Source organism: Acipenser ruthenus, chromosome 37 (genome assembly GCF_902713425.1).
Source record: "Acipenser ruthenus chromosome 37, fAciRut3.2 maternal haplotype, whole genome shotgun sequence".
In the NCBI taxonomy this organism is placed as follows: domain Eukaryota; kingdom Metazoa; phylum Chordata; class Actinopteri; order Acipenseriformes; family Acipenseridae; genus Acipenser; species Acipenser ruthenus.
The window spans coordinates 8,302,103-8,314,884 of record NC_081225.1 but is presented as its reverse complement, the minus strand read 5'-3'; the positions used below and the strand labels follow the sequence as shown (position 1 = coordinate 8,314,884).

At 38.4% G+C, this 12,782-nt stretch overlaps 1 protein-coding gene across 1 annotated transcript in view; it reads left to right on the top strand.

The window, feature by feature from the left end:
* Positions 1-207: 207 nt before the first annotated feature.
* LOC131706802 (GDNF family receptor alpha-2-like) overlaps positions 208-12,782 on the top strand; it is an 89,617-nt gene continuing 77,042 nt past the window's right edge. The window contains exons 1-2 of the mRNA XM_059008584.1: positions 208-1,323; positions 4,858-5,172. Of these exons, the coding sequence (XP_058864567.1) occupies positions 1,284-1,323; positions 4,858-5,172 (355 nt within the window). The 5' untranslated portion in view covers positions 208-1,283. The remainder of the gene's footprint in view (positions 1,324-4,857; positions 5,173-12,782) is intronic.

Below are 12,782 nucleotides of genomic sequence, written 5' to 3'. Positions count from 1 at the left end.
ATCTGTGATGTTGTATTAAAACAACACTTCATATGACACGATATCTTAACACAGCCTTGTGTGTTATGCAGAGTAAAAACAGAGCGCCCTTGTCTATCGGTAATTTGCTCCTCCTGACTGAGTGGATTTTTTTTTTTTTTTTTTTGTAATTCATATTTTACTGGCTAGGGTAGTCCAGGACAGGCATTGTGGCTCTGTACTATAGCACGAGCTGGCGTCTGCCAAAGCAGAGGGTAGGGCTCAAGATTGGACTCGCAACTGGCTGTGTTAGATTTAAGCTAAGCAGCTCTCCTTGCGTTTGTTCTGACAGCCGCAGAAGGCTGAAGGAGCCTATTCAGCGAAGACGCAGCTAAAGGTCCAAGTTACAAAATCAGCAAGAACAGCACTCGCTAACCAATACCTATGTGTTTTTTTCATTTTTTCTTTTTTTTTGTATTTGTTGCCGGAGCAATGTCACTTTAACCTATAATCTTATTGTTTATGCAACAAACTGCATTTAAACAAAACGAGACAGCTGTTATTTTTTTCTGTTTTTTTTTTCTGAGCGCGAAGAAGAGGATGACTTATGTGGGTTTCTGGAAATGGGTGGCTTCCTCTTGCTTTTTAAATTGGGTTCCTTTATGAATTTGAGAGCATCCTGCTAATTTCCCCCAAAAACCAAGGGTGCGCCCAGATTGCACCCTTCTGGCATTTTAGCAGGTCGATGTTTAATTTCTGACGGAGAGATCTATAAAAAGAAAAAAAAAGTTAGAGTTTTCCCTTTCCCGACCCCACGCCCGCCTCCCGCTGCTCAGTGTGTCTCTTTGCCAGCGCACGAAGTTGGTGACTACCAGAATCGTGTTTAGTCATTTGAAAGTGGACATTACACGCAGAAGAACTACACAGACCACAGCGTGCTGCAGAAGTTAGAAAGGCTATCTGATTAGTAATCTCAGTCCTGGGGTTGCTTTATACCTTTTGGAAAACTAAAGAAATTCACAACTGAGGATTCAGCTATTGCTTAACCTACCGATTGAGGGAATAACATATTTTGGAAACAGTGGAATGGTTATATTTTCCACACAAGTTTTCCAGGGTGCTGGATTATTCAAAGGCAATGTTGTATACATCTCTGAACAACATCCTGGAGAAATGATTGGAGATTCACAATTGCACAAGCGCTGAAGCCGCACCAGGGTGCTAACAAGTCGTGGAAAATTATTATAAACAGAAGGAGGAAGAAATCGAAAAGGGGTTACTATTATTTCGCAGCTTGCCTGACTAACGTTGCCGTTGGATTTATCATGATTGTAATGAATATTTTCGGACTCTTTCTCCTATTAGGTAAGCACGGGATACAGTGTATGGGATTGTATTTCCTCTAAAGGAATTCAGTGAATGAACTAAAACAGTCAGAGTTGTAAAACGGGATAATGATCACTACGTATAATCCGTCTATTGTCAAAGGTTTGCAATTTTTGTGTACATTTGTACTATGCTTGTTATATAGAAGTGATTCGCTGTAATTGATTGCTATGTCAATATTTAAGAAACACGAGGTTTTAATTTGTTGAACAGAGTCCGCACAGGTTATGTTTTAGCAATGGGGAGTTCTCCCTAGACCGTGTATAGACTATACATTTCACAATTTCAAAATCCGTCTTGTAAAAAAAAATCACATGAGTTTGATGAAGTCGTGTTTATCTATAAAGGCAATTAGCCAACGGGCTGAAAAATAAACCTTTCTGATACAATTAAGGTTCCGTTTAGAAAAGATTATGCACAATTCTCATATACACACACACACGCACACGCACACACAATGAAGAAGACTGTACATAAAAAAAGTTAATAGACTAGCCTATGTATATATCCTAATCACACTGCTTTAGAATTGTCTACTTGACCTCTGGGCACCAGTATTTACAATGAAAAAAAAAAAGCACTAAAAATGGTGTTGGAGCTACTAGGAAGGAAAATGGTCATTCTATATAGGCTGATGAACAGATACAAGATTAGCTTTGAAACTTAATTAGTCAAGGTCGTGGATTTCAATACAATGCGCACTGAATGTATTTTAGGAAGTGCAGTATTTCTTTCACCTGCAGAAACACTTGCATACCTATGGGACTTGGGCAAATAAGAAATGTGGCATCCTGGTTCATTTGGCTGTTGTATTTTTACAAGCCCGGCAGAGAGACCGTGCAAACGCCGAAACGGTCCAGTTTCCAACTTCCTTGGACCAAGTTACACATAATACTTCAGAATCAAGCAGAATAAACCACCTACATATAAGTTCCTTGGAGATATTTCATAGTACTTTATTAACATACATGCCTGTTAGCTTGCTATCTTGTAATGACCAAGTCGTACAAATATTTGTTCATATAACGTTTACAGATCAGATAATGTATTAGTTTAGGGAAGACCTTTACCATTGCTTTTATAGGCCAGCGCAGGCAAATTGTTTGATCCCGTTTTATCACCGTATTTTGTTAATTAGCCAACTCAGGTGACACTGATGAAATTATATTGGCAAATTCTTTGTTCGCCGCCTGTAGATGTCACTCGTATACTGCTGCAGGAATTCTGAGAGAGCGAGAGAGAGAGAGAGAGAGAGAGAGAGAGAGAGAGAGAGAGAGAGAGAAAGAGAGAGAGAGAGAGAGAGAGAGAGAGAGAGAGAGAGAGAGAGAGAGAGAGAGATTGGATTTTTACTTATACTTTATTGACAAAAAAAAATAAAATACAGGATACAAAAAGTGATCCAATCAATCAATTTATATATACATTATTATTATTATTATTATTATTATTATTATTATTATTATTATTATTATTATTATTATTATTATTTTCCACCCAGCCACAAAGTGCAGCAAAACGATACACACACTAACTCAGGATCCAAAAATAAATAAATACCAATAGCAAACCTACACATTAAAACACAGCTCTTCATCTTCTAATTCACATAAAGTTACATTTAAACAGCAGATAATTTCAAACATTTCAAGATTATGCATTAGTTTATAAAAATTATAGTCTATTCTCACCCGGTGTTTGACTAGCATCTTAAAAATAATAAGAACATCATGGCTGAAATAACCTTCAACCTTGTTCTTCCTGCTCTTATATATTGCCATTTTAGCTTGCCCCAAGATAAAATTTGCTATTTGATCAATGGACTTATTATTTTTTGTAAATCAAACTCCAAAAATAAATACTGTTTCATTAAAATGTAGATTAAGATCCTTAAAAAGTACCTCTAAAAATATAAACAGTGCTTGTAAATGGGTGCAAAACACAAAACAATGAAAAACAGTTTCTCTTTGGGTGCAGAATGGACAGGAGTCAGACACTGAAGGGTTAATAACACTAATGAAAGAGTTAACAGCGATGATGGTGTGTAACACCCGCCACTGCAGATCCCCAGCCCTTTTGTTTAACGGTGGCTTGTACATGCTACTCCAGGCCGGCTCTATGTCATCCTCCACCCCCAGTCTGTCCCTCCAGTGTCGGGGAGCTGCCTGAGCTGTACTTGGTGCTGGACCTTCACACACGCTCTATACAGGGTCTTACCCTTGACAGTGTCCAGAGGGAGTTCTGTTAGTCCATTATGCTCAGTAGAGGTCCCGGGGGGCTGGCATTTTGGTTCAGTACAGGGGACACGAGCAGTCTTGGAAATGGGGGCTGTGGCTGAGGGATCAGACGATCCTCAAAAAAATTTTTAAGGAGCAAAAGCACCTCCGAAGGTAGAGCAGCACGGATCTGACACAGGAACCTGTCTACACAGCGCAGCGAGCGCAGCCCCAGCACCGCGGCCAGGCTCTCCGGACTCCACCAGCAGCACTGTGGCAGGTCCAGCAGGTGGCGCAGCTGTGTGTGTGAGAGAGAGAGAGAGAGAGAGAGAGAGAGAGAGAGAGAGAGAGAGAGAGAGAGAGAGAGAGAGAGAGAGAGAGAGGACTTGTGGGCAAATAATGATTTTTAAAAATATGTTTGTTCATCACAAAAAAAAAAAAAAATACTTAATGAGTTTATAGAAGGAGTTTAAAATCTCCAGGACAAAATGAAAGTGGCTAATGTCTAATTTATACCGCAACATATCCCCTATATTTCCGAAAAGGATTATGACAGGGAATAGCTAGCAAATTGCTAATTGCATTTACCGTGGTTTTAAATCAATGTCATTGAGAATGAAAGCAGGTAGAACTGAACGTGTAACATGTAAGGGCTACAGATGGCCCGTTTTATTGTCTTTATTATACACGATCAATAGCCCATGCTGTTTTGTAAAATATTAAACAACGAGGTCGTGTATTTGTGATTGTAAACTTAGTTTATGTTAGTTTTAGGATGATATTACCCGCTTTGTAGCGCATGTATTGCAGGAGAATAATGCGATTTCTTAAATACAGAGCATTTTTAGGTAGGCTACAGATCATAGCTAGACAGTAGACCATTATTTTAGACTACGAAGATTGACTTAGGACAGTGTTATATCTGTTCAAAGCTTTTTATGGCTTTTATGGATAGTAACGTTACATGTATGTAGTTTTTAAAGACCTGTGAGGCCAGGTCGGTGTTCCACTTTTTGAACCTAACGTTTATAGGTTCCAGTTTTTTCGGCATTGGTTCCATTGAACGTAGTAGACACAGGGGCCATTGAAAATAAAATACTTTATTCTACAGCAATGATGTCTGCATATATGGTTAAAAGTTAAAAGTTAAAACCTGTGGCTTTTAGGTTTAGCAAAACCCAGCCGAATCAAGGCTAAAGACATTAATAGAATCTGGAAAGGTGATAACCCCATATTTACGGGGAACCATTTCTTCATGCCAGGGATAATAACACCCCACTATTCTCTGCTGTCTTTGTAGATGGCATTGTACATTCCCTGGCCAGTTCGCCTGTGCTTTCTAGCACCGGGACCCACGGATGGAGAACTCCGGTGGACTGTGTCAAGGCAAACGAGCAGTGCGCTGTGGATTCACTATGTAGCTCCCGCTACCGGACCCTGCGCCAGTGCTTGGCTGGCCGAGACAGGAATACCATGCTTGCAAACAAAGAGTGCCAGGCTGCGTTGGAGGTGCTGCAGGAGAGCCCTCTGTACGACTGTCGCTGCAAACGAGGCATGAAGAGGGAGCTGCAGTGCCTTCAGATTTACTGGAGCATTCACCTTGGCTTAACTGAAGGTAAGAGTGGCCAGTTGGAGAGTACGAAGAAGCACTTTTGAGTTCAGCTGCACACTTACATGCTGTCTATGGTTATGCCGTAAAGTATACCTGTGGTGGGAGTGCGGATTTAGAGTGAGGGTGCAGCTTTTATAAACATCTTTTATAATTCACTCAAACCACCAATGTGTTTAACAGTATGTGGATAGTTGCCTCAGCAAATGGGAGCTGTTCGCTCACGTGGTGCTGAAAGTTCTATTTCCGAAACTGCGTCAATGCAGGTTTGCATTGTGTCCAGTATGCTTGACTTTGCACTTGGTGTATTTTTTGATCACAAGCTTATAAAAAAAAATAAACTGCTTGAATTATTTCAATTCCTGTTATCATATTATAATATCCTTTTCTATTTATTATTGGTGTATGCATTTGCCCATTATACTGTACTGGTATACATCCAGTTAAATCATCAAATCTGCATTTAAAGAGAGGTTCTATATCATTTATAGATATTTTTACTATATAACATTTGAGGTGGCAATCAAATATCCCTATATACAATTAAACAATCTTTATCTACCCAGCCTCCAAAACGAAGATGTTGTTGTTGAGAACACTAGTTTTTTTTTATGGTTTTGTCATTTGTGTTGTAAAAAAAAAAAAAAATAAATTGTAAGTTACTCATAGATGTTGCATGTCAACTCATGGTAGAAGAAAGCGTTTTTTTTTTTTTTTTTTTGCATTTCTTCCATAGTGTTGATCATTTGCAAACTGTATAACTCTCGCCGTCATATCAAAAGGTACCAGATCTGAGATCCCGTGCGACCCAGCACGCATCAACACCTTGTGCCATGAATCTATCTGGTCCGGCGCTTATTTTATCACCTTCCAACATGTTTTGGAATTCATATTCACAATGATGTGTTTTTACAGCATGATGGATTCATTTCATAATCAAAACAGATTGCTTTATAAGAAGCATGTATTTAGCCAGCTGTCCAGTGGATGTCTTTTGGACCATATTTGACACCATGAATATCACAATATGGATTTCTTGTTTTAGACATGAAGTATCCCATTCAAGGTTGTTAATCGGTTTACAAAACTGCCAGGGTAATCTGAGTCTTTGGTAGAAGTACAGTCAAGATGCAGTGACATTGATGTTTCAACATGACACGTGTAATGAGCACAGACACACAAGCTGTGTCTTAGAGCCCCCTGGTTACATCGCTCTTTTCTTTTTTTAAACAAAACATATATATACAGAGTGTGTATATATATATATATATATATATATATATATATATATATATATATATATATACACATACATACAGTGCCTGGCATAAGTATTCACCCCCTTGGACTTTTCCACATTTTGTAGTGTTACAACCTGGAATTAAAATGGATTTAATTGGGATTTTTACCATTTGATTTACACAACATACTTAACACTTTGAAGGTGCAAAATATTTTTTATTGTGACACAAAAGTTAATTAAACAAAAAAAAAGACATTTGTTGGTTGCATAAGTATTCACCCCCCCCCCTGAGTCAATACTTGGTAGAAGCACATTTGGCAGCAATTACAGCTGTGAGTCTTTTTGGGTAAGTCTCTACCAGCTTTGCACATCTGGATCTTGCAATCTTTGCCCATTCTTCTTGACAAAATTGCTCAAGCTCTGTCAAGTTGGATGGGGACTGTTGGTGAACAGCAATTTTCAAGTCTAGCCACAGATTCTCAATCAGATTGAGGTCTGGGCTTTGACTGGGCCACTCTAAGACATTCAGGTTCTTGTTTTTAAACCACTCCAGTGTAGCTTTGGGTGTGTAGGGTCATTGTCCTGCTGGAAGGTGAACCTCCGCCCCAGTCCCAGGTCTCTTGCTGAAACAGGTTTTCCTCTAGAATTTCCCTGTATTTGGCTCCATCCATCTTGCCCTCAATCCTGACCAGTTTCCCAGTCCCTGCCGATGAAAAGCATCCCCATAACATGATGCTGCCACCACCATGCTTCACCGTAGGGATGGTGTTCTCAGGGTGATGAGCAGTGTTGGCTTTGCGCCACACATAGCGTTTTGCACTAAGGCCAAAAAGTTCAATTTTGGTCTCATCAGACCAGAGAACCTTTTTCCACATGTTTGCTGTGTCTCCCACATGCCTTTTGGCAAAATCCAAACGGGATTTGATATAGGTTTTTTTCAGCAATGACTTTCTTCTTGCCACACTTCCATAAAGCCCAGCTTTGTGGAGCGTCCGGGTTATAGATGTCCCATGGACGGTTTCTCCCATCTCAGCTGTCGATCTCTCCAGCTCCTTCAGAGTTACCATTGGCCTCTTGGTTGCTTCTCTGACTAATGCCCTCCTTACCTGGTCACTGAGTTTTGGTGCACAGCCTTCTGTAGGCAGTCACGGTTGTGCCATATTCTTTCCATTTTTTAGTAATGAATTTAACGGTGCTCCGGGGGATGTTCAAAGTTTGGGATATTTTTTTATAACCCAACCCTGATTGGCGCTTCTCCAGAACTTTTGATAGCTCCTTGGTCTTCATGATGCTGTTTGTTTAGATATGCTCTCTAACAAACTCTGGAGACTTCCAGAAACAGGTGTATTCAATCTGAGATCATGTGACACTTTAATTGCACACAGGTGGACTCCATTCAACTAATTATGTGACTTCTGAAGGCAATTGGTTGCACCAGAGCTTATTTAGGGGTGTCACAGCAAAGGGGTTGAATACTTATGCAATCAAGACTTTTCAGTTTTTTATTTGTAAATAATTTTGAAAATTTCCACACTTCGACATTATGGACTATTTTGTGTAGATCAGTGACAAAAAATCCTAATTAAATCAATTTTAATTCCAGGTTGTAACACTACAAAATGTGGAAAAGTTCAAGGGGGGTGAATACTTATGCAAGGCACTGTATATATATATATATATATATATATATATATATATATAATACATGGATGAAGGCTATATATGCATCCTGAGCCATTCGAAAAAAGGCATAATACCACAGTAGTAATTCCTCTAGAGGAAAATATATATGTGAACTTTGACTCATTCCATCACTTTCAATTCAAACACAAAATGTCTCGTTTTCAATCACTCGACAAGATAAAAAAAATTTATGACGTCATAGAAACTCTAGATGGAATTATTTTCCTGCAACTCACTGAAGCCCATCTATTATATATATATATATATATATATATATATATATATATATATATATATATATATATGGCACACTGCTGTGTGCCATAATGATCAATAAGAAAAAAGATAAAAGAGAAAAGGATATTTCAGGTACTTAAAAAGGTAGAATAATTGATTACAAATCAATAATTTGTAATCTATTATTATACCTTTTTAAGTACCTGAAATATCCTTTTCTCTTTTTTCTTATTGATCATTTTGGTACACAGCAGTTTTCCTTTTTCTCAAACTTTATATATATATATATATATATATATATATATATATATATATATATATATATATATATATATATGCTTTGCTATCATTTCCTGTTTTTTATGTACAGTAATGGCTGATTTCCATACCAGAGTCATTATACTAAAATTGTGTATTAAAAATATTCTCTTAGGTCGCACAGATTTCTGTTCAAGCCCATAAGACGAGAAGTCATTAAGTTAATATGTACCAGTACTATTATAGTTGTTCTCTGATGAATCTTTACTGTGATAACGACCTTACTGAAAGTGCAAAATGACATGTATTGTTTTATCTCGTCTATCAGGTATCCTAGAATTTCCTCTATTTGCATGTCATGCGTCACGTTAATGGGATATTGTTGCTGAGCTGCTAATGTATTCCAAAATATGACTCTCTTGCTATGCAAGTAAAATGCAATTTCCTACCACAGAGTAGCGCAGTTATAGTGCAGTCTAATATTATCTGGAGATTGAAAACTGAACATATTAACATTATTTGCATTCCTTTTCTCAGATGGTTGTAAGGTACATTTGTAAGTCTCTGAGTCTACTCTATTCTTGCTATTGACAATGCAGGGAGTATCGTTTTCTGCTTGGGGTGAGACGCGTTCCCCAGCAGTTTTCAAAATGATAAGGTAGCTAAGCATTTGTTTGAAATAACAGCAGTCCCAGATACTGGGGAGCACAATTTATGATTGCAATCTCTGATCAATAGGTGATTTAGAAATCTGCAATGAAAGAGTTTGAGAAACTGCTTATTGGTAGCAAAGGGAACTGTCAAGTCCTGCTCAGGTCATAATGATTCACAGGTGTGTACATTGAAACATGAAAAAAGTGCTCTCAAAAGTGTTGACTGACAATGGGCTTGAAACAGTGTACCAAGTTCCATTATACAGAAATGGATATCCACCAGATTGTGTATAGACTCCCTTACAACCGAATTCACACATCAAAATCTCTGCTAATATTGCACAGATGGTTTTCCACATGGTGAGAAGGGTTCTGAAGGTGGTAAAAAATAATGACATTGATGTCATGTTGAGAATGACGTAGATAAATAATACTGGCATCATTTTAAAGCAAGTTTCCGGAGATACTAAAGATGATTAATTGACACAAGTCATTGACGTAAGTGGTTCAGAAACCACTCTTGGTCCATATTGTCCCTAACATTTTCAACACAGCTTAATAAAGGAAAGTGTGCTGACGTGGTAATCAATGAGGCATTGTCAGAACAATTTAAACACCTTGTCTTGTCACACCCAATCAGAGCCATTCTGGCTGCCCATGGTGCACCTATTATAAGCATAGGCTGGGATTCGGGGGAGAAACATGAGGGCTTGTCTCTCCTATTGGTCCCTCCTCCCTAACTTATTCAAACTTCAAAGAAACTCACCTAGCTGTTGGTGACGCAATCTGAGTCGCAACATCATCCTTCACCTCCCTGACCTCAACATTATTTACAGACAATACCCTCAATGAGCAGGGATTGCATGGCTTTGTCACGATCCACCCTGCTGACCTGGCCTCATCAGATGTTCCTCTTTCAGGGGGACCAGCAGCCCGAACGATAAGCAGTAGCAACACCCATACCCCAAAGAAGAAACCATGATCCAGACACGCCATTGACAGTGCTCTGGCAGGTGTTTTGTCAAACCGTAGTTCAGTCCAAAATAACGCAAACACACTGGGTCACAACGCCACAACCCAGCCATTATATATAAAACCATTTAAAAATAGATTGAACACCTGTCTTCTACCTGTATAGATTGAAAATGCCTCAGTGTGCACTCAGTTCAACAAAGGAAAGGTTTCTGCAATTCAAGTGCTGGTATATAATGACAGGCATTTAGCAAGAAAGGCACTGCATGTAATGACAGGGTTTGCAGTCTGGAATAAACTTCTGATTGGTGGAAGATGGCAGTGAGTTCATGCATTTCAATTGATTTCCTGGTATGTTCTTTCTTTAACAGTAGGATGTAGGCTTTTATACAGTGCAAACTATGAAATAGAAGTTTAGGCAGTTTCCTACGCACAAATAATTTGAAAAATAAGAGCCCTATTGTATAGCATCTTAAACCACAAGGCTTGATACTGAAATCCCAATTGAAATGCTCTTTCCATTGAAAATGTAAGTATATCCCTATCTGTGTATTTACATTCTGAGTTTTTGCATGGGTTCCTACAAAGTAAGACAAGTTTGGGAACAAGAAGAGGCTGTTGGGCACATCAAGGCTTGTCAGTTCTGAGAATACCATTTGCCCCTCCTAGGGGATATAATTTAATAAAACATAATCTAATAGTTTTTTTTTATGTTCCTAGTGTTTTACATGTTACTATGTTACCTGGTGAGTAATTTGATGGATTTATAACTCTGTTAGGGTTACCATATGGCTCCATGTACACAAGGACAGTTTGTGACTGTTCAGGCTTTTCAACTTACACCCCAATGCATTCTGGTAAGTGCAGTCCTGCTGTGAAAGGTACCTGAGACAGGTAAAACTTCCCAGAATGCACTGCGATATGAGTTGAAAAACCCAAACTGTCCCAATGGAGTCACATGGTAACCCTACCCAGTACCCTTGTTTATCTACTCCTGCTTTGCAGTAATCTGCAATCATTTTCTAGTTCTAAATATAAAAAATCACAATTCAAGTGGAACACAGCAATGGCAGCTAATGCATTGGGATTTACGTGAATGTGCAGCGTTATTTGAAAGTGTAACCAGCTGTTAAACATGGTTTAATTGGAGCGGGTGCCAAGCTTTTCAACAAAAGTCTGTTTGGTACAAGCGAATTGTCTGAGAGGAATTCAAAAAGGTAACAGAAACAAATAGCAAAACAACAACAACAACAAAACACACACATGACATGTATTGATAACTGTTTTATTGTGTCTTGAATGCTGTATAACATTTATATGAATGTAAAGAGAGGAGGGGATGGGCTTCAATGCAAAAAAAGAATTTCCTAGTAAATGTCTTCATAGTGTGGCAAAATTAAGCTGAAAATCTTTTGTAAAACCCAGCAATTTCTCAGTTAAAAATGTAATTATGGGCCTTGTGCGTACCATTAAAACAATTCGGTTCCTCTTTAATTCACAGATTAATACAGCGCCTCATTTAAACGATTCAACACTTTTTGTCCTTTACATAATAAATACAAGACAGCTGGGTTAACAGACCTGCAAGTTACTGATGCTTGCTGCAATGTGTCAGCTGTTGGTGTTCTGTTATTTCACAGCTTTCTATTATGTTTTTGTATATAAAAAAGCTGCTTGCCTTCGTACATTTTTCTTTGTTCAAACAGAGCTCTGACAATAAGAGGGAAGAAAATGGGTGTGAACACCTACAGGTTGATTGTGTACAAACAGCAGAGAATCACACTTGTTCTCTATAGGGGAGAAAACTACTGGTGCATTTAAAGTTATTCCAACCCACTTCTTTGTAAATAATAACCTGCTGTACAACAAGAAATAAAAAAAAAAGAAAGAAAAACCTGCTGTCAAATATCAAAGACGTTTGATACTAACCTAGCACTTTCTTTACAGAGCTGTCTGTGGCAAAGCAAAGAAAGAAAGAAAAAAAACTGTTATTGTGACCAAAGCAGCACATAAAAGAAAAGCCAGGGTCCCAAAGTGTCTCACCTGGGAAGGCACGGCTGAGTGCTGTACAGGAGGGCACTGGATCCTACCTGTGTGAAGTTGTCGATCTTTGCTGCAGATTCCACAGGGAGCATTGGCTCTGGTGTCTACTTTCCTAGGTTGACAATATTATGGGTGACCATCTGGCCATTATGTTCACAGTTTGGGACATATTTTTAACTTCCACTGAAAATCATTCTGCAGTCTTTGTCTTTTCTTTAAGTACCACTATACCATTGTTGTTTAATCTACCAAACTTGTCATATTGTTATCCTGACCCTAACCATGTGTATATGTACAAAAACAGTGCATGTACAGTTACCCAGAAACATCCATGGTTATCACTTTTCTGTTTTTGATTTGTGGCTGTGACCCTTGATTCTTGATAATGGAATAAAGATGATCCCACACATACATGCTAAAATAACTCTCTTCTTCCCTTTTATTTTTGGATCTCTCACAAAGTGATGCTAATGGATATTGCTTTTTACAGCCACAGTCTTATTTTAGAAGAGTGTGTTGGTGATTAT